This window comes from Mytilus edulis, chromosome 8, assembly GCF_963676685.1.
Source record: "Mytilus edulis chromosome 8, xbMytEdul2.2, whole genome shotgun sequence".
NCBI classification, from domain to species: Eukaryota; Metazoa; Mollusca; class Bivalvia; order Mytilida; family Mytilidae; genus Mytilus; species Mytilus edulis.
The window spans coordinates 44,204,004-44,227,469 of record NC_092351.1 but is presented as its reverse complement, the minus strand read 5'-3'; the positions used below and the strand labels follow the sequence as shown (position 1 = coordinate 44,227,469).

At 32.2% G+C, this 23,466-nt stretch overlaps 1 protein-coding gene across 1 annotated transcript in view; it reads right to left on the bottom strand.

The window, feature by feature from the left end:
* LOC139484112 (transient receptor potential cation channel subfamily M member-like 2) overlaps positions 1–10,630 on the bottom strand; it is a 42,856-nt gene extending 32,226 nt beyond the window's left edge. Inside the window, exons 1-6 of the mRNA XM_071267840.1 lie at positions 10,603–10,630; positions 9,001–9,141; positions 6,690–6,843; positions 5,484–5,611; positions 1,982–2,054; positions 601–769 (exon numbers count right to left, since the gene is read on the bottom strand). Of these exons, the coding sequence (XP_071123941.1) occupies positions 601–769; positions 1,982–2,054; positions 5,484–5,611; positions 6,690–6,843; positions 9,001–9,117 (641 nt within the window). The 5' untranslated portion in view covers positions 9,118–9,141; positions 10,603–10,630. The remainder of the gene's footprint in view (positions 1–600; positions 770–1,981; positions 2,055–5,483; positions 5,612–6,689; positions 6,844–9,000; positions 9,142–10,602) is intronic.
* Between the last annotated feature and the right edge of the window lie 12,836 nt (positions 10,631–23,466).

Here is a 23,466-nt window from a genome sequence, read left to right as displayed (position 1 = left end):
ATCATTTGTATGACTTGTCCCCCTAGCAGACAATAAAAACACAACATAAACAGGTGTTTTACGAACACGTTTTTATAAATAGAGTCACAAGTGCATTCAGTGAATTTATAAACAAACAAACCAACCTTTTATTCAAATTAAATACGATTAATGCAACCCGATTAGAAACCATATGGAGTACGTTTAGTTTATTTTTGATTCGAATAAGCTTCATGTTTACACAAATGTAGAATAAAATGACAATCGTGTCTGCTGAAATAAGAAAGGCACGATAAAACAAAAGATCGGACTTTTAGCAAAAAAAAAAAAAATATAGCAGACAACAACCATCGAGAACAACAGAACAACAAGCTCCTGACTAAAATGATTTGGCAATCATGTCTCTAGTGTCCAATCCTCTCTTATCTGGAACAGTCGTTTAACACCATCGCATACGAACTAGAAGAATTCTTTGGACATATCTGGACTAATCAGATTTGCATGAAGTACAAAAAGCATTACTTACAAAATTAAAAAAGTTATATGATAATTCTCTAAGAGTCACTGCATTTACTGAACGCTACTTCAAAGCCAATTTATAACTATAAGTAAAACTCTAACCTGTTTTTCTGCATACATATTTTGTATCCCTTACATATAAAATTTGCCGTTTTACCAGACCCGTCTAATACCAAAACAGGAATTTTCCTCTTTAAGTTCATCATAGCGGTCTCAAATGAGTTTTCCTCGCCGCCAACAACAATAATTACCAATGGGATCTTCATGTGCTCTATTATCAAATACATATCAAATGCACATTTAATAAACTAGTTTTATTATTTTAATTTGGTGAAATATCTCTTCTAAACAATTTAACAATAACATTACATTTATAATTTATTAGCCAACTATCAACCAACTATGCATCAGCTCAAATTTGTTTTCTCATTTATTATAATGTTTCACATTTGTTATTTTGTACAATAGGCGCACATAACCTAATAATGTAAGAAGATGGTTTTTTTTTTCATTTTTGTGATAAGTAAATTTGCCAGAAATAATTCTTTAGCTGTTAAACATACAAATGAGAAAATGTGGTATGATTGCCAAACTGTATTCTGGTGATAATTGTTTGTAAAAGACGCCGGGATGCCCGGAGAGATCAACCAACTTTCGATAGAAAAACTGGCAAATGTGATCAAGGGGTTTAATACAATAAATTGAATCACATAAGTAGAAAAAAATCAATTTTTGAGATGAAATAACATTATATTCTATAATAAACGCAAAAGCAGTCGATTCCAAAAAGCAGATGCTAATATAATAATAAAAAAGATCTAATATGATTGCCAATGGGCTCGAGACAACTTTCCAGGATGTACAAAATAAAGTCCACGATAACAAGAATCAATCCCCATACGGCCTTCAACGATCAATTCTCATACCGTATAGCAAGCTGTAAAAGCTGAGACCCTGACATAACAAATATTAAACAATTCAGATTACAAAAACTAACGGTTTAAATTGAATATATGTACAAAACAAATATTATGTACAGCAACAAACGACAACCACTTATGTGATGTCTCCACACGGACATAATGAACACATGTGAATGTAATGGGATTAAATTGGGGCACACATCCCTCACCTTCTCTGGTACATTGCTACAACAGCACAACACAAGCAAGACTGTACAAACCATATGAACCAATAAACAAAACAACAAATAATATATAGCAACAAACCGAAAACCACCGAAATTGCATAATCCTGATTGGGACAGACACATACAATTTTTTTTACCCAATACTTAATCAAACGGAAAATGTATTTGGTGTAAAGACGTTATTAATTAGCAAAGAAAATCATAATCTTCTGCACTGCCAAAATAAAGTACGTATTAACAAAATATAGTACTTTCAATTTTCATGCAATGCCATATCTTCCATCGGCGATGAATGGTAAGTCCTACAAGGTTACCCAAAATATGTTGCCTTACCTTTGATGCAATTTTCAATGTCACTTCCGTTTAGTTGAAATGACGTGTTTTCCTGTTCATTCATAGATTGAACCTACAAGTATTGAACTAATGAATTCATAACTGGAGATATAAATAAATGTCTTAGCATCGAGTCTTAACTGCATTTGGAGTCTAGCGTATTCCTCTTTGTTTTATAACTCAGTAATCCAAAATATTGTTGTTTTAAATATAACATGCGATTGAATACTAAAATATAACGAATATTGCAATTTGTTTTACATTTTGATTTTTTTTCGCAACCTGAAGGTCTTTCCGAGAAATACGGAAGCCAATAGGAGACCTACAATGTTTTTTTTTTGTTATATCGTTATCTATATATACATATCATTATTTCGATATGAATAAATCGTTATCTCGATATATGTATATTGTTATCTCGATATATGTATATCGTTGTCTTAATATCTATATCGTTATATCGAAACATTATTTCGTTATCTCGATATCATGATATCGTTATGACGATATATTTTTTTCGTTATCTTGATATAATTAATTTGTTACCTCGTTATAATTAATTCGTTATCTCGATATAATTATTTCGTTACCTCAATTTAAATGTATAGTTAAGGTGGGGTTATAGCACCTTTTTGTAAATAACTAAAAAAATTATACAGATATCAAAATCTAGCAGAGAATTAAATTGATCAGTACATTAGTATTTTCCGACATTTAAGTTCATTAAGACAATAGGACAACTCTAACTTGGGACAAATTGGCGTTAAATAAAAAACAAATGTGAATAGGAAAATATAAATACATTGTATAATGATTTTTGTCGTTAGGATTTCTGTAACTGTCGATTGATCCTACAGTAAGTTAGCAAGCGCAGCCTGATAGTTGTCCGACCTCATGTATATTTAAGGTATATATACTATTTCAAGCGTGTCTATGTTGAAAATCGAGACAGTTCTACGCATTTTCTCTTAGCAACAGATTGATTATAAACATTCAATGGCATTATATATTTCAACCGACAGTTCGATCGGCTTCCCTGGTCTGTCGATTTCGTGTTTTCGTCCTGATTAAGCATGAACTATATGCGACTGGACGTTTAGCAAACAACAATCAATATAAACAGAAATTGAAATATCAAGCAAGCGGATCAAACTGCCAGCGCCAAATATATTAGCCTGTTTAATGTCTTTCAAGGTTTGGCTTTTATCTGAAGCATGCGTAATAAAGAATGTTCTATTAATCACCTAGTAGGGTTAGCCAGCGCTGCCCGATAGTTGTCCCACCTTGATGAATGTGTTTTTAAATTATGAGATGTCCCATTGCAGAACTTTTTTAATATAAAAGGAAAAATATCGGTTTATGGCTCGTTTGAAAGAAATGAAACATACTTTTAAAAATCTAAAGATGTTGATCCAGACAATTTAATTAAGGTCAGGAGCTGGCATGTCAGTAACTGCTATTAGTCCTTTGTAAATGTATATATTAATGTCATTTTGTTTAGTTTCGTTTATTACCTATTCTAACATCGTACTTGAACTTCCTGTACACTGAGTTTTAATGTGCGTATTGTTGAGTGTTTGTTTTATATATATATTTTGGAGTTTAGTATGACGTCCATTAACATTGAACTAGTATACAATTTTGCCTAGGGGCCATCTGAAGCACGCCTCCTGGTGCGGGATTTTCTCGCTGTATTGAAGAGACATTAGTGGCTTTCAGATATTTTCTGCTCTTTGGTCGGGTTGTTGTCTCTTTGACATATTTCCCATTTCCATTCTCAATTTAATATTACACAAATGATATACAACGAGAAAACGAAACAATCATCTTGATCTGTCAAGATACTGACTTGTAAAATTGAGAAAGGAAATGGGGAATGTGTCAAAGCGACAACAACTCGACCATAGAGCAGACAACAGCTGAAGGCCATCAATGGGTCTTCAATGTAGCGAGAAACTCCCGCACCCGTAGGCGTCCTTCAGCTGTCCCCTTAAAAATATGTTTACCAGTAAAGATATAATGGACGTCATACTAAACTCCGAATCCTCCACAAGAAACTAAAATTAAAAATCATACAAGACTAACAAAGGCTAGAGGCTCCTGACTTGGGACAGGCGCAAAATTGCGGTGGGATTAAACATGTTTATGAGATCTCAACCCTCCCCGTATACATTTTGTGTACCTCTAGCCAAGGTAGAAAAGTAAATGTGTATATTATAAAAAGTATTTCAAGCAAACCTTGGGCTATAGTTTTCAATAAATAACTCAAAATATGCAAATTTGGATATTTTAAGAGAATCTTAAAGTTTTGACCACAAGACTTTATTGTAGCTCTAAATGATCTAAACAATTTGCAATTTTGCTCTAGCGTTTCACCTAAAATTTAAATTGAATGGATTTGATTTGATCGATAAAAAAAATTTAAAAACAGTAATTTTTAAAATTTCGGTGAAATATATTTCTTACTCTAAAATAAGGATATAAATATACAAAATGTATGCAGTTTTGTATATGTACAGTGGAGATCACTTCTAAACTCTCATTAGAACTGTCAGAATAGACAGTTATATAACTGTTCTAAGACTGTCCTAGAACCGTTCTGCCCTAGAACTGTCATGATCAGTTCTAGGGTAGAATTGTCAAATTAGTTCTAGTCGTGGAACTGTCAGCAGAACTGGTCAAATCAGTTCTAACCGAAGAACTGTTAGCAAAACTGACTAAATCAGTTATAACCGTAGAACTGTCAGCCGAACTGTCAAAAACTGTTCTAGTCGTAGAACTGACCAAGCCTGTCAAGTCTGTTACACAGTAGAACAGTTTTAAATGACGTCACTGCAATAAGGGTATTTCACTGGTCACCATTCAGTTTTATTATTATCGTTAATAAAGCAAAACGCTAAATATATTTTATTTCCTTTTGACTTATTTTTTTTTTATTTGTAAGACAAAGAGCTTTTAAAACTGTTCTATGGATAGAACTGACTAAATCAATTCTAGTCGAAGAACTGACCAAATCAGTTCTAGTCGTAGAACTGTTCTAGTCGTGGAACTCACCAAGGATTTGGTCAGTCCTAGGTAGAACTGTCTAAAACTGTTCTAGGGTAGAACTATCAGGATCATTATGTACTGATCAATTTTAACCTCTGCTAGAATTTTATCATATGTACAAGTTTTTGAGTTATTTGCAAAATAAGGTGCAATAACCCCTTCTAACCTTATTATGTAAATATCGGGATAACGATATAATTATATATAGATAACGAGAAAATTATATCGAGATAACAAAAAATATATCGATATAACGATATAAGTATCGATATAACGATATAAGTATCGAGATAACGATATAAACATATCGAGATAACGATTCAATCATATCGAAATAACGAGATATATTTTTTTTTGTTTGTAGGATCCCTTTGGGCTTCCTTAAAGAATTATGTGAACATTTTTTTGGTGTGAAACTATGGCTAAATTTTAGCGACTTTCAATCGTCTCTTACCTTCATCAAATCAAATTTTTTATCCTTCAACAAAACACGGGATTTACTATTTTCTGAATATCCTTCAATCACCTCTCCAACAATCTGTCTAACAGCTGTACATTTTTCTTCAATTATTATCCATATATCTTATATTACAAGAAACAAATATTAATGATAATACTAATTTTTGAACTATAATTTATAAAAATAATTTTAATGTATTCAAATCTTGTATTGAACGTATAGTTGTTCAAATGATGTAGACCAGAATTTTTGAAAAAAAAATTGGTGTAAGGTTAACAATATCAAGTAATTTAATCTTATTGATAAACATATGATCATCATAGTATTATTTATTCGTTCAATATGGTCAAGGGAAAGATTTGTTAATTAAAAAAAATTAAATTTAAAACAAATGTTCCGTAATCAACAATTCCAATTAAATTTCTATCGCTGTTATCATTTTACCTAAAATGTTGAAAAGAATTTATCGCCTGTCTGCAGGTAACACGGCTAAAGCATTTGTAATAAAGGGGCGAAGATACCAGAGTCAAACTCATAAATCGAAAATAAACTGACAACGCCATGGTTCAAAATGAAAAAAGACACACAGACAAATAAAAGTACACAAAATAAAATTGAGAATGGAAATGGGGGAATGTGTCAAAGAGACAACAACTCGATCATAGAACAGACAACAGCAGAAGGTAAAAAAAACAACAACAAAGAGAACTAAAGACTGAGCAACACGAACCCCACCAAAAACAAGGGATAATCTCAGGTGCTCCGGATGGGTAAGCAGATCCTGCTTAACATGTGGCACACGTCGTGTTGCTCATGTTATTACAAATCCGACTAATAGTCTAATTCGGTAGGCCACATTCATGAAAATGGAAGGGGATTGTAAGATTCTAAGATTTGATGTCATTTATTGACAAAGATTACCACATTTGTATTTCAATTGTCGTAACAACAACCCCGTCTTCTTTTTCCCGATTATGATACCACTGAATGCATCTTTTAAAACACCGAATATAAATTGTGGTATGTGCATCTTTTTGCCTTACAGTCATCAATATTGCATTTAAAATCAATAACTATTTTTTTTAAATGAGTAAGTGAAAGGTTTTCATGTCTATAAAGAGAGACACAATGTAAAACAATTAGAACCTGCATTGTACGTAGGCCAAATAAAGGAAATAAAAATTCAATGTAAACGCTTACTTTTTGCTTTTGTCAATTCCAGCAGACCAATTTTTAGCTGCATTTTAATTGCTTCATTCGGTAGATATGGGTTAGAATCTCCTATGATAGACAGAACTGCTACTGTTTTTTCTTCTTTCCAGTTTTTCAATTCCTGTTGTTTGTGTATTATACACTGAACACAAGAAAAGAAAATCAATCGGAATATTTTGGAATTGAATTCATGAACACTACTCATGCTACTATTGATAAGAATTAGCTATCATATCCCTTAACTTGACATTCTATTGATTGCTAGCAAAGAATGTTATGATAACTAGATGTACTTAACTATACTACGTCAGAAATCGTCACCTCACAATTTACTATCGCTGTCACAAATGAGTTGCCCGATCAGATGTGTCTATGTTGCATTATTATCTTGAAAATACAAAATAATTCTTCGCGGTTTTTTTCTATCACATTGATACACACGCAATAGTCTTAGAATTGGACACATATAAGCTACACATACATTTTTGAACATTTTACTGATTACGGTTGTAGACGTTGCTCTAATTTGTTATCTAGATAAATTTATTTCATTCGTAAATTTGTCCCTTGTCCTGTAATTCACTTAGGAACTAATCTTATATGATTAGTCATAAATAAAATAAGAAGCCTGTGTCAATAACGATTGTGTGTCTAGAAAAGGAGGTTATTGACGATTGGTTGATTTCTGTACATATATTTTATGTTCATACATATGTATTGTTTCCCTTAGCCAAAATATCAGGGGTCTGGGTGATAGTGTGATATGATGGGCGGTGTATAGGGTCTTTTTGTATATGCATGTTTCTTATACTCTAGGGCGTTTTTCTTTATCTTTGGAAAAAATAACGCTTATTTTGTAAAATTCTCAGGAAAAAGATTTTAATATCATTTTTATGTCATTTCGGGGACTTTTATAGCTGACTTTGCGGTATTGGCTTTGCTCATTGTTAAAGGCCATACGGTGACCTGTAGTTGTTATTGTCGGTGTCATTTTGGTCTCTTGTGAAGAGTTGTCTCATTGGCAATCATACCACATCTTCTTTTTTTATACTAGTTGAATTTAGAATTTTTACATTATCTATTTTTGTTTTCAGTATTATATAAGCTGATATTAGTATCAAATTTGGAAACACTTGGGAACAACTAATTGTTCCCGTCTCATTGCGTATTGTTTGCCTTGTGTTTGTGAATCAATATGTATCACAATTTTTCATGAAGACTTAACAGAAGACCATCCCTTCGAAACGGTACAAATGCCATCAGGATTTGGCTGACTGTTGAGGAATATCTGTTTATCTGTTTCATAGTTGACGATGAATATGTTCCAATTGTCGTTACCACACTCGCGTCCTTATTCCCTCGAAAGTTACCTATTGATTAAGAATTATTATCAGGTTTGTAATCACATTACCAACACGACGATTGTCACATGTGACGCAAAATTTGCAAACCCTTCTGAAGCACTTCAGATCAACTCCGATTATTGGTTAGGTTATTGTTGCTCTATTAGTAATTTTCTATGTTGTACTTTGTGTAATGTGTATTCTCTATTTGTTTTTGGTTTTTGTCTTTTTTGAAAAGGCGTTGTCAGTTTGTTTTCGACTTATGAGTTGGAACATGACTTTGATATCAGTTGCCTCTCTTAAGATTAGATTAAATAGGGACAAAAATAGAAAGCGAGACAAAACACTCCAGTAACACTCAACAAACGAAAGCTCTAGAATATATTTTACCTCTTCTTGATTGTTAGTACATAGACATTATTAGTAGAATACTTTGTTTGTTTGGAGTAGTCCTCAGTTGACCCTTATTGTCAATAACGTATAAGTGTATATCAAGATATGAAACAGACTTGACATTTCCTTTGGTTTCAGTTTAGGGGTTCGGTGGGATCAACTTTGAAAAAAAGCTAATACAAATATGTGCATGGCATATATTCTAAGAAATACGACATGTTATAGTAATTACGTTTTGAAAGTAACAACTGTCTCATCATTTTAAAAATCAAAATATACGAGTAATGATAAAAGAGATGGTTACGTATGCAGAAATGTTTCCGCGTCAATTATGTATATATAATTTAATTTTGGATGTCACACGTTTTCTAATTGACTGGCGGTGTTTTATTTATCAGCTCATAGACTTAATTTTGTCATGTGACCGTGACGTCATCGACGTTTTTCCATTTACTTTCACGCCATTTCAACTAGTACGTAATGCTACTCAGTTATGTGTTAATTTACTGTATACTGGTTCATTCAATTCTTTATATGATTCCACTATAAACCATAAACCTTACGTCTAGTTTTGTTCTGACGTCCTGTTGACGTTCATTAAAACACCCGTTTTCATCAATTACTCCTGAAGGAGGCGTATTCGCCCTAACAGAGCTCGTACTCGGTGTCACCGTGGTCATATTACAACTCAAAATGGAGCTCTTCTGAAAATATCATTCAATTCATCTGATTATCGGCTAATAGATAATGCCTTATTTGAATTCGTACAGCTGTTTGAGGTATACTTGTTCAAAATTTTTAACTCAATAACTCATTATTTAAATGATAGGACGGTATGATTTTATACCTACTGGTGAGCTTACTTAATCGTGTTCACTCACGAGGTTTCACTGGTGATACTACTTGAGCGTATCCACTGGTGAGGTTAATTAAACGTACTCACTGGTGATGTAATAATGTCAAAATGTATTTACTTGGTTGCTAAGGACAATAAATAATTAAATTAACATGTATTAACATCTTAGCAGATTTTCATGACAAAGTAATATGACAGAATGGTATGAAAAGGTAGCATCATGTTACTGGTGTATCTTAATAGTATATAAATTTATTTTAGTGAAATAGCAAATTGACAGTTCTTGGTTAAGGGAACATAAGATAGAAGAGAAACATGGTGGGTCTTTGTGATCGGTTCTTATATCAGATGGGTATTTTTTTTTCTGAAAAGCCTCCTTAGTATGTCTACAGTTAAGCATAGTTTTATTGGGAAATAATTTACATAGGAATCAGAAGGTTGTGTTTTATAAGTTGAGTTAAAATGCTGAAAATTAGTGACATTTTTCTGCGGGATTGTCATGCGTTCTTGACAACCCCAAAATCCACCCGTAAAAGCCATGGGACCATATATTGTTTGTGTGGCATTTTGATTAGATTAAATTGTTCTTTCGTCTAACACCACTTTCAAACACAGAATTTCTTTAATTTAGATGTAATAAAACAAAAGGCTAACATTGTCGGCAATAGAAAACTATTTAGTACTATGTATTATATGGTCAAAATTTCGTAATAGTATAGAAAATTTGCCTCATGTTATATTTCAACCATTACTAATAGGATTATCGTTATCACAATGTAGCTGCGGCTACATTTTGTAAATCTGACTTTGTTGAACATTGTTGCTGCTTACAATTTATCTTTATCTTCAATAATATTTAAGAAAATAACCAAAAACTGCAAAATGTCCTTAAAATAACCAATCTAGAGGCAGCAACCCAACAATAGGTTTTCCGGTTTGTCAGACGATTTCAGGGCATATATATCTTGACCTTTTAAACATTTTTACTCAATGTCGGATTTGCTCTAAATGCTTTAATATCTGAAATATAAGCCAACAACTGCATTTGACTCCATGTTCTATTTTTATCAATAGAGGTCATGTTTGTGGAGCAAAAATTTGGATACAAATCATAAAACTAAATTCCTAAAGTAACCCACACCCCACAACCCCACCACTTTATCCCCTTTAGCCTCAACAAGTAAAAACATAAGTTTACAAACTAAATAAACAATGTGTATTTAATTCAATTTATAGAATGAAGTATGAGATACACTGTTACCAGTTACCAGCAAATACTATATTATTTTGAAATAAGAAAGGTACTCACCTTTGATACATCATCCTAAGTTACTAAGTGTCTACAGTTTATTTAAATCTAAAACGAATTATTTATCTCATGAATAGGCTATATATTATATAACAGTTTAAACTACAGTTCATATGCACAATGATTACTTTTGCGTCATTCAGAAACATTTAAAGACCTTGTTATATTGTTAACACAGTCTTTAATTTTCTGTTTTCACATAAAAGGTTTATTTTTATAAATATTTGATTCAATAATTCTAGTTATTTGGTCTAGATTTACAGATGTATATTGTATGTTTGTATTTTATCAAGTTGTATCTTTCTCTTTACTAAACCGTCATGGTAAAAAGAAATAAAACATATAATATAAACGGATATTTAGAATTGATTCAATTTCTAAAGTCACCCATGTCGCATTCATCTATGGTTTGTAAGACAACCAGTCCCTTACATAATGTACCTGAAGCTAGGTTTTGAAAGTTATTTTAGGAGTATTAAAAACATGTCTTTAAATGGATACATCTTCGTCCTAAGTCGTGCATTTTTAAAGAAGCTCTGGTTAGGATGAACGACAGATGGTAGAAGTTTTTAATCAATTTAGCAGATAATAAGTTATCTAGAAAGGCAACAGTAGTAAACCGCTGTTCGAAAGTGATAAATCAATTGGGAGAAAACAAATTTGGGTTACAAACTAAAATCGAGGGAAATACATCAACTATAAGTGTAGCTTCTTACAACTATATCCGATAGAAGTATCAGTAATATTATGGAGAGATTATTAAACAGGAAAACGATTTTTATTCCATTGTGATAATAGTGATACTGTAAATAGAAAATCAAAGAATATTGATTTGCTTGACCACTTAACATGTTATTCTCCAAATGGTGCTATTGAAGTTGAATATGTAATTGTGCCTTAGGGTATCCTTGACCAACTGAATAGGTAAAAATCAACGTGTTTAAAGTTGATACCGTATGTGTATATCGCCAATGACACGAATGGCCATTCATAGAAAACTAACGGTTAAGATTACAAAACTCATTAGTTTTTACACTCAACGCGTTAGAAGTGAAAACCAGCACGTTAAAAGTAAATACTACTGCGTTAAAAGAAAAACAAATCAACGCGTTCAAGTTGATAGCTTACGCGTTGAAAGTTTTGTTACTGTATGTTTATACCGCCAATGATAAGAATGGGCACTCATATATAATATAGTTATGATCATATTCACATTCACTATTTAAGTAAACACAATTATGAGCTTTTTAAACAGAAGCCATTCGATTATTTAGATAAGTCGAAAAAATGGCACGCCCAAGTTAAAAGTTCCTCCATGTCATTTCTTCTACACTGTGTCGAATAGAAATTATAATTTCTGTGATACGTTCAAACATATCGATCCGGAGTTTTAATTGACAATGTATGTTTATCGTGTCTAGATCTACATTCAAAATGTGAGGACATACTTTTCCAGCTCATAATATCACCACTTCGTAAATTTTACGGACGCCATCACGAGTTGGTTGACCGTTATGGAAGATTCGTTTCACAAATGATATCGGATATGTTCCTTACGTCGTAAATACAATCCTCTTCCTTGTCATGAATGTGACCTACCGAATTCGACTATTTTCCGGATTTGATTTCTCATAAGCAACATAACGGGTGCCACATGTGGAGCAGGATCTGCTTACCCTTCCGGAGCACCTGAGATCACCCCTAGATTTTGGTAAGGTTGTTGTTGTTTATTCTTTAGTTTTCTATGTTGTGTCATGTGTACTATTGTTTTTCTGTTAGTCCTTTTCATTTTAAGCCATGGCGTTCTCAGTTTATTTTCGATTTATGAGTTTGACTGTCCCCTTGGTATCTTTCGTTCCTCTTTTATAAATGTCACTGTTTTTTACAAATTGGAGGTTATTTAACATGCGTCGGATAAGTCTTTTTTACAGCATTTTTACCTAGAACCGTATTTACGGGTAGCATAAATAGCATTGTTTCTCTTATAATTCAAAGAATACACATTTTTTTTCACTTAAGTGTTTAATATTAGAACGATTACTTTTGAATTGGGATGACGATAAATCTAAAACCAATCTTTCCTTATGTTAGGATTTAGTGGTAGCTACTAGTATTCCACTTTATAAATTACAAAAGATGGATTAAAAAGAGCTTCTTGCAACACCTTTTTGAATTTCTTACTGTAGAATTTTAGAAACAAGATCAGGTTCCTTCTAACAATTAGTATATGCACATGTTCATTTCACTATAGGGAGATAACTCAGTAAAAATCAGCTGAACGTTTTAATCACGTTCTATTGTTAAGCTTCTCAATGATCAAAACAAGTGTTAGTAAAACTGCTATATATCCAATGATTTTTTTCCAATAAAGTGTGTTGTTCAAGTATTTTAAAATAAGGGAAAATATTTTGTCAAAAGTTTATGAAAATTAAACGAGCCAAATTATTTCCAAAATGTTTGGTACCACCTCGATAATAAAACATAGTTAATTGACGAAGTCTTTATGTCGGTAATGAAAAGGGTAGAGTTGAAGTTGATCACAACAAACGGATTATTTTATTATCCAGTCATTTTGCTTCTTGGTTGGGATTTTTATTTAATGACTGGTCCGTATACAAGTTTATTGGTGGCGTTACACTGTAAAAAGTATTTTACTTTTAACAAAATCCTGAACTCAAAGGAAAATTCAAAGCGTAATTTGCAAAATTTATAGGCTTTCAGGTAGCATGTGTTTGAGCAATTTATTAGTGTTGATAGAGCATATACAATGCTCTATGTACCAGAAATAACTAATAGTTTTCATACATCTGAACTTTACAAGACAAGTGCCAACTTATAGCCAATCAAAAACACACGGTAAAAAATAAGAAAGTGAAAAACCAACACAGACAGCAACATGTACGATTCGTGGATGGAAATTTCAAATATAAATCCACCGTTGAAACTGTCAAAATGATGTAAAGTCATGGAAAATCCCCTTTTTTCAATTAATATGTAACTACAAAATTTACAATTTTTCGCGAAAACTTTGTTTTTGATATAACATATTTCAATATATAATGGTTAATAAACTGTATTTAGTAATCGAATCAAATCCACTGTGGACGGCACGTATTCATGACAAAATATGTATTTTATGCAAAGAAAGCAATACAAGGTTCTTCATAAAAACAAATATATCTTTTATTTCACACAAACTGATAGATAAAGAGTGAATATATTCAGAAACGCCAAATTTGGGATTTAAACACAAATGCACGTCATCTATTTAAACTGTAATGACTCTCATACACATTTGGAGCGTTTAACCTAGTTCTAAAGAACAACTGCAATCAAACGTGCACGTACCAAAAAATTAAAGCCTTATGACCGTTGTTCCAATGTTGATTATTTGAGGATATTTTCTAAAACAATTTTTAGAACTAGGTGCTTAACTTGAATATCGAATAGATCTATTATCCGAACTAGATATATCCTACCGTAGTCTAACATCGGTCATCTTGTTAGTTCGTAAGGTATTTGTGTTTGAACTTAACTCACGGGGAAACTACGCATTGACGTCACAACGTTACTTCCAGCGTAGAAAAATAGTGCAGAATACGTTTGACCTACTTGTTTGAATAAAAAACATGTCTTAAGGTAAGTTTTCATTGTTATCCTCAAGTATTGCTCAAACATGCCATTTTTCTAATGGCCGTTTTAATCCTAACTTCCGAATGTCTAAAAACATTCTAGAACTTCACAAAATCCCACTTTCGGCCTCCATTGATTTGTGTACATTCAATTCAGTGTCATCAATCTTGTGGCAGGCAACACAGGTCAAGCAAATCATATTTTTATGAATTTCAAAATGACAAGCTCCATACGTCTTTCGCGATTTTCCGGTGAAAAAAGCCAAACCAAAAAGAAAGGAAAAATATAGGAAAAAACGATGTCCCTGCCATAATTTTGTGCAGGAATATACAGTAGGTTAATAAAAAACAATTTACATTATTTTTCATAGAAAAAAAAATTGATTCATTATAAAAAAGATCGATTATTCGACCATCATGACTGTTGTTAAATATTCATACAAAATTCCATTGATAAAATGGAAAAAATAAGGTTTCCCGTTGAATAAAACCCAAAATTATTGCAAACTATTTTAAAGCAATATTCCACAAACAAATTATGTAATAACTGTAGACTGAAAAATCACCTAATTGACAATAGAGCAATTTGGTTGGGTAGAACGATTTTACATCACATGATTTTGACGCCATTGAAATTTGAATGTAAACAAACCAGGTCAGTAGGTTCAGTATGGGACACCATCGTACATTGAGTAACTGAGAAACAATTATGAGTTACCAAGCCTGACAATACATGGTAATAAAAATCAACGCTAACGTCTAGAGAAAAAATAAGAAAAAAATAGTCTTATGTGAACGACTTATCATCATACCTGGATAAATCAATTTTCTTTTTCATATAGTAAATTCAAAAATGTGTGTGTTCATTTATCAATACGATTGTTGAACGATTGACAGAAATACAATTATTTACTTGTGCTGAATTGACTGTGGGCATGTTTTGCGGCCCAGGATTTGCACGGAATATTGTGTTCTGCTCCGGTTCTGACGGAAAAGCTGCACCCGTGAATATACGGAAACCATTGCGCTGATTTTTACAGCAATGACGTCACCGTTTCGTCAGAGAATTGTATATGACGTCACGAAAAAAGGAAGAATCTAGAGAAAAAGAAGGAATATTGACAGAATTATCAAATTAATGTTTTTAATTGGCAGTTAAAAAATACATATATCGGCCAAATCGAAAGGTGGTAGTTACATACAACCTCAAACGGTCCGCTGGCAGTTAAATGTACTAAAATTCTGTACTACTCCTACCTTCACTTTAGGTCTTCCTCAGAATTCAATATTCGACGTTACCATGTGTTTTTATACTAGTAACATTCGCATGTTATGACTCTATGAGATGGACCATAGCGTTCATATCTGGGAAACATGAGGTAAACAAAACAAATTATAGATAAACGTGATATATTTGCCCAAAAGAGGCTTATTATTGTTATTATTTACAGTGCTTATATAGCGCTTATCGAAATAAACATTTACTCTAAGCGCTTTACAATGCATAAAAACCGGGAAACAAGTACATAAAAACAAATTTAAAAATAAAATCAAAATAGAAACCGTAAAAAAATACAACTCAATATATGAAAATTAAGAATTATTCATCAAAAATAATTGTAAAATATAAACAAATTTGAAAAAAAAATAATAAAAGAAAATCAACAGAAATGCCTCAATTTTAAAAATCGGCTTAATATCTTTATGTCTAAAAATAAAAAGAGTAAAGGAAATAAAAAGCAATAAAAAAAATTAAGTATGAAAAATGTCTCAAAGAAATAAAAAGTGTAAAGGTAATGAAAATGCAATAAAAAGTTAGTATGATACATTAAAAAATATATATATACTGAGATATAATAAAAGTTTAATACTGTCCGATAAATAATTATGTGGAAAAGCCTTTCTGAATAAATAAGTTTTAATGTTTTTCTTGAAAGCATTTACAGATTCAGTGTTTCGCAGTTCTTTCGGTAAGTCATTCATTAAACGGCGGCCGCTCTATCAAACCGTCTCCCTCCGTATATTTTTGTTCTAACTATTGGTTTGACTAGATGCATGTTGTTTTTTGACCGTGAGGGCTTGGCATGTGCAACAGCTGTATTTTCAAAGTGCAACCTATAAAAAGAAATGAAACAAAAGAGTTGATATAACTGATATTAATATATTTATTGCCAACCAACATAGTTGTTACGTGTGTTGCTATAACCCTAACCTTTGTTGAACCAGAACCTTTTAAAAGCCTTAATTATATTTGAGAAAGAGACTAAAGATACCAAAGGTATAGTCAAACTCATACGTCGAAAACAAACTCACAGGGAAATGGCAAAAAATGAAAAACGACAAAAAGACAGTTTACAGAACACATCCGCATAGTAGACTGAGTCGCACTAACCAATCAAAGACCGATGGTGAACTCTGCTGCTCCGGAGCGTTAAGCAGATCCTGCTCCACATTATAATGTTAAGGAAATTATTGAATCGTTGCATAAATATGTTGTGCACAAATTGTAATGTTGTACAAATTATAAATGTAATTTGAACCGATTTTTTATACAAGTTATTAGTGTTTTATGAACCGCTTAACACAAATGAATGATGCAAGCTTACAATCTTTTGTTAAGCATATTTCTCACATATTTCCAGGACTACATTATACAGTTTGATACTGAACATTGATACAGAAAACATTATAAAAACACAAACAGACTTTTTTTGGATATGATTTTAAGACAAGGATAAAAATAGCAAGTGAAACTGCGAGCTACAGCTAACTGATGGTACCCCGCCGCAAGTGGGTAATATTAAAAGTGTAAAAAGATGCAAGTGTTCGGTAAACAGGAAGTTGTTGAGTGATGAAACTTAAAACGCATCACAGGGTATAGCTGACTTGTATAAACAATGAAACTAAATTTATTTCAGAAATCCTTGTACTGTAGTTCCTCAGAAAAATGTGACGAAAATTTTCAACTTGGCTGTCATGTATAAAATCACTACAAGTGTTAGGTAAACAGGAAGTTGTCAAGTGATGAATCTGAAAACGCATCACTCGGTAGAGCAGACTTATATAAACTCTGAAACCCAATTTCAGAAATCCTTTTATTGTAGTTCCTGAGAAAAATGCGACGAAAAATATTCATGGGATGGACAGACGGACGGCCGGACGGACTGACAGACGGTACGACGGACATATGGATGGACGGACAGAGGTAAAACAGTATATACCTCTTTTTTTTAAATCGGGGGTATACAAATAAAATTTAAACCATTCAGTTATCCTTATTTCCAGTTTGAAGACAAGGAGAATAGCACAAAATGTTAGGTTGAGGTATATAAATTTGCATTAAGGAAAGTAAACCCATACATTTTAGAAGATTTTGGGTAAAACAACTCATAACTCGTACAAAAACCCTGTACAAATTATAATGTGTACAAACTTACAACTTGTACACAACCTAGTGGAGTGACCAAGTCAACAATTTTTCAACTTTAATGGACCACCCTACCTGCAGGCTAAATTGTGACTTTTTAAAAAGAGAAATGTTTATTCTTTAATTTTTGCCTGGTCGTAGAATTGAAATATGGGGCATTTTTGTTTTAAATCGGGCCAAAGGTTAGTGATTGGGTTTTTCTCTATTGTCAATTTATTTCACAAGAAGTTATAAAAAGTCTCCATAAAATCTGAATTGTTCCTAAACAAGAAGTTCATAATGAAATAAACTGTGACATTTTATTTTTTTACTTAATTTGAAAAAAATGAAACCACCAAATGCAAATTTAAAAGGGAGTTCAGACTAGAAACAAAATAGAAGATGGAACAACCGAATCTCAATTCATTTTTTTTTGACATCGCATGTACTTCTAAAGACATTTTTCTGAAATTTACGGCATTATAAAAAGAATCGAAGTAAATTTGGTTTTTGATTTGATGTAAATTTATTGCCAGTCACAAATATTTCACAAGGCAATAAAATCAAATGAGTTTAATGATGGACTAAAGTTTCAGCTTATATTCTAGCTCTATGAACTTTTTATGTTTTATGCGCCTTTACCTTACAAAAGCACACATGGACCCATTAGAAAGAGTGGTTATATGGGGTATTTGAACAAACAAAAGGCATGGCAACTTTCGAAAACCTGACATCAGTCATCGTTTTCATCGACGTCTTCTTCCAATATTGCGCGGTGAGTTAAATAATTTCTACAACCATCAGACCCTCACATGAACAAATATTGGTTTACTCGGATTTCAGTTGGTTGCATACACAGTTGTTATTGCAAGCTGTTTTCCATTGTCCGGATACGTACAAACAAGGTCTCGAAGGAAATCTACTGACATATATAGGTCCCTCAAAGAAAACCTAGAGCAAACCGTTTTTATCCTCTTACCATTACCTCTTAATTTTTAGACAATGTTCATACTGTCAAGACACTTGTCAATAAATATTCAAGAACCTTATTAAACAAATTCGAACTGTGTTAAGAGTTTTTAAATATTATTCAGACAAATAAAGAATGTCGAGTAAAAATTCATGCAAATTCAGACAAAAACTTTTTGACTTTTGTAGTGTTGGATGATTTGTTTGCAAAATTCGTAATTGCAAAGTGGATAAGAAGTTATTTTAATACTACATTATAACATGATATTAATTATGCAAATACATCTAAATCTATGTAAATCTTTGAACACTTAACTTCGATGATCTGCAAAACGATTTTTGTTGAAAAGAAAACAAGTCCAATATACATCCTGTGAATGGCAAAATCTCATAAACAGTACATAATTCTTCATTACTGATAAAAGAGGGACAAAAGATGCCAAGTGGACATTTAAACTAATAAACAGAAAATAAACTGACAACGACATTGCAAAAAAGAAAAGACAAACATATAAGAACGTAAAACACAACACAAGGAAGCTACACGAACCCCACCTAAAACTTGGGGTTATCTCAGGTGCTCCGGAAGGGTAAGTATATCCTGCTCCACATGTGGCACTTGTCGTTCTGCTCATGTTAGTACAAACCCAGTAATAAATCTAACTGGGTGGGTCACATTTGTGAAAAGGGAACGGGATTGTAGTTACGACATAAGGAACATGTTCGCTATTATCTGTGAAACAGATATTCCATAACCGTTTAAGTTCAACCAACTCTCGATGGCGTCCATAAACTTAACGAAGGGATGATTTCAACTTTTCCTTTTGGAACTCTTGGTACAATAATTCATTGTGAGCAGCAACATGCATGTAGATCTATTTTGTCTATTCTGTCCTAAATCCATATTTTTGACTAAATAGTAGGACTCAGGAAAAACAATTTAATGCTTAGAAATTAAAAGCATTATTGCATTTGCTGTCAAAAACCTGTTCACCTATTTGACCCTTATTCTCATATTTGAATTATAACAAACTAATCATCAATATATCTGAATGTGACGTTAATTGATCTGGGTTCTTAGACTCATATGAAAATTATAACAGGTAGGCAAGAGGAGGCTCACTGTTCGTTCTCATATGAATGCTGACAAATGAAAAAGTCTGCCTCCAAATTCAACAAATATGTTGTCAATAAGAAACACCGGCATATATACTGACCACTTGTTCCTTTGTGTTTTACTTTTTTGTTAACTTTTAACAAAATATGCCGTATGGTATCCCGAAGTTATAAATTAATGGCATATATATACATGAGGAATGGTGTTATATAGTGTTGAAAAATCAAAAGTTTTAATAGAATTAATTTCAGAATTTATACAGAAGCTCTTTAGGGTTATTCTTAGAATCAACATATGGTTGTTATACACGAGTAATTGTTTATGCATAGCATTTCCATATGTATTATTACCAATGAAGAAACGTTTTATGATCTATTTCTTATGGAAATAAATCATTACTGTAAGTACAAAATAGAAACGTTTGTTTGCTATTTTGTTTTTCTCATCTTATATGGTAAACAGTAGAAGAAAATAATTAACATGAGTATTCTATTTTATTATGCCACAGATGACTGCAAACTTTTTCTTAGTAAAAACCTTAATTCAGATATCGATTGAAGTTTATGAATAATTTCCACAGGAAACAGATGACATAAATGTTTGCGTCAGATACAATTCAATTGTTATCCAAATATAGTGTAGGACAGATACGGAGGTTTACCAACATGATTTGGCACTTCTAATGAAAAAAACAAACAATTATATGCAATTGGTTAAAAATTTCTGTTACAGGATACTTATTGACAATATAATATTATGAGATGTCTTGGTTCAAGGAGTATGACCTTTTTAAGTCTTAAAATTACCATGATTACTGACAATATATATGTAGTTTAATGTTTTGGGGGTTTTGTAAGAGTGTATGGAAAATTATCCAGGTAAAAGTATAGCTATAAAATGTGATTACTATTCAAATAAAATAGGAATAGATTATCTTAGCTGTATTTGGCAAAACATTTAGGAACTTTTGGTCCTCAATGCTCTTTAACTTCGTACTTTGTTTGGCCTTTTTAACTTTATTTTAATTTCGAGCGTCATTGATGATTATTTTGTAGACGAAACGCGCGTCTGACGCAAATACAAAATTGCAATCCTGTTATCTACGATGAGTTTATTTATAAAAACCAGAGATAATTCACATTAGGATTTAGACTTTCTACTGAATTCAGCCAACTCTATCGGAATAGTTCATAAAAAAAATGAATAGTATAATGAACTGGAAATAGAAAATTAAAACAAATATACATACATAAACTACTTTTTATTGTCGAAACAATGAATAATATACCAAAAGATACATTTAAGAATGGCAATGGGGAATGTGTCAAAGAAAAAACAATAAGACTAAAGAGCAGAAAACAACCGAAGACCACCAATGGGTCAAAAGAACATGTTTGTGTGGAAAACAATAGAAATTCGACATTTCTGTATATAAAATGTAAGAAACAGTGCATAGATTTCTGAACATGATTCAATAATATTACTTATTGAAATCATGTTAACTTAACAAATTTATTTTCAGAAAACTACAGGAACATTTAGTGATTATAAAGAAATATTTCATATATATTTTATGAAAAGGAATAGAATAAAAGAATAAAACATTTTACGAATAATGTTTAAATTCAACAGCAAACAGACAACAGAAATATTTCATCTCAGTATTTCCGATACTTTGCACCAGATATCTTTTAATTTATCACGACAATATTTGTAACTTGTCTTCTTTTGGAAATATATTGACGACATTTTTATCAAATCATTTAGCTAATTTTGGTTCCCAATGCTCTGCAACTTCGTTCTTTATTTGGCCTTTTGAACTTTTTTTTTCGATTTGAGCGTCATTGATGAGTTTTATATAGACGAAACGCACGTCTAGTGCAAATACAAAATTTCAATAATTATTCAATTAGATGCCAACGGATCCGTCAACGAAATGTTTATTTCATGTGTCGTCCTTGTTTTACTTTTCAATGCTGACGTTCTTTTTTTCAAAGTGTATAAACCATTTGCTGATCACATGCCGTCCCCATTCACGTAAGGTTAAAAAGAAAGCTGGCGTGAATAAGGAATAAAATGTGTTCAAATTTTAAATTGCAAGTGATGTCTTGTAGCTTTTTTGGACGAATTAGAACCAACTAGCTCCTCCTTTAAGACTATTAATTTCTTCTTTATTCCACTTTAAAAAAAAACAATTCAACACATTATCTTTTGTTATCTTGTCCGTAGCTAATACCCGTTGAAACTTGCATGAACAATTTTCGTTAAAAGTGTATTGTATAAAGACTTTGCATACCATATTTGTATATGTTAATACCAGTATTTCCTTGCCAGTGAGTAAGGGAATCAATTCAATTATCGCCAAATCATATATTTAATGTGAAGCTCTACTAGGTCAAGTAATTAACACAATGTTTTAACTTAATGAACCAACTGAAATAAATATACAATTAACACAAATAGAAGGAACGGTACCAATTTCACTGGAACAGATGCGCATTCTTGTCAAATATTTACTTGCACTTTTGGTGGGGTTCGTGTTGCTTATTCTGTAGTTTTCTTTGTTGTGTCATGTGTACTATTGTTTGTCTGTTTGTCTTTTTCATTTTGAGCCATGTGTTGTCAGTTTATTTTCGATTTATGAGTCCCTCTGGTATCTTTCGTCCCTTTTTTTGGATCTTCTCTGATTCTAGAGCCCGAAATATTTGTCCCCTTCCCAAAAAAGTTGTATACTAGATCAATTGAAAATGATGCTACCGTATAGAAAGGTTCAGACAAGGAATGAGAGATTTGCACGAGGGATATATAATCCTTATCTAAAATGATTTCCAACTTTTAATCAAACAATACCCGTATGTTCATGCAAGTACTGGTGTACTGGCTTCTGTATTAAAAGTAATCATTAATAGTTATCCCACAAGGACGCGGTGTGTCAGTGTAAGATCACCCCGATGGCTGTCAACAGATGAGTTCAAAACTACTTTCTATGTTAAAGCTATGTCATGGAAAGACATCACCCAAGCCTTTGCCTTCAAGCACAAAGACTAAAAATTCTTATTAATAAGAACACACTGCCAAGAATCCTGAAAACATTTTTGCTACTTACACTTATATTATCAAATGACATTCATCAAAATCCAGGACCCATAAAATATCCATGCGCAATCTGTGATAAATCAGTCAACAGCAACCATAGAGCTGTGTCATGTGACAATTGTCAACTATGGGTTCACATCAAATGTGGTAACATTAGTCCAGAAGATTATAACAAACTGAGTAAATGTGAGAACATAACATGGTCATGTCCATAGTTTATATCTTCTTATTTCCGCAAATTCAAAAATCATCGTCAATCCTCAGTTAAGCATAAGCCTAAAAACATACATGGAATTGCACTGGCGTTTTAGACAATAGTTTTCACTGCCTTTTAACAGCTTTCAAACCTCCCTTTTTTCTCTCTTAAAAGCCAGCATAATATGTCCAGAGAAGCTACATACCTCAATTTTTCTTTATATCTTATCTAAAGTAAAAGTAAGGCAAAGATACCAAAGGGTCATTCAAACTCATATGTTGAAATTTAAATGACGACACTATGGCTAGTAGGCAAGTGAAGGTTTAGTGCCATTAAAACGTTTCAACCCGCTGCAATGGTTTGCACCTGTCCAAAGTCATGAATCTGATGTCCAGTAGTTCTCGTTTTTTAATGTGTTTATCGTTTCTTGCTTTTATATAGAGTAGAC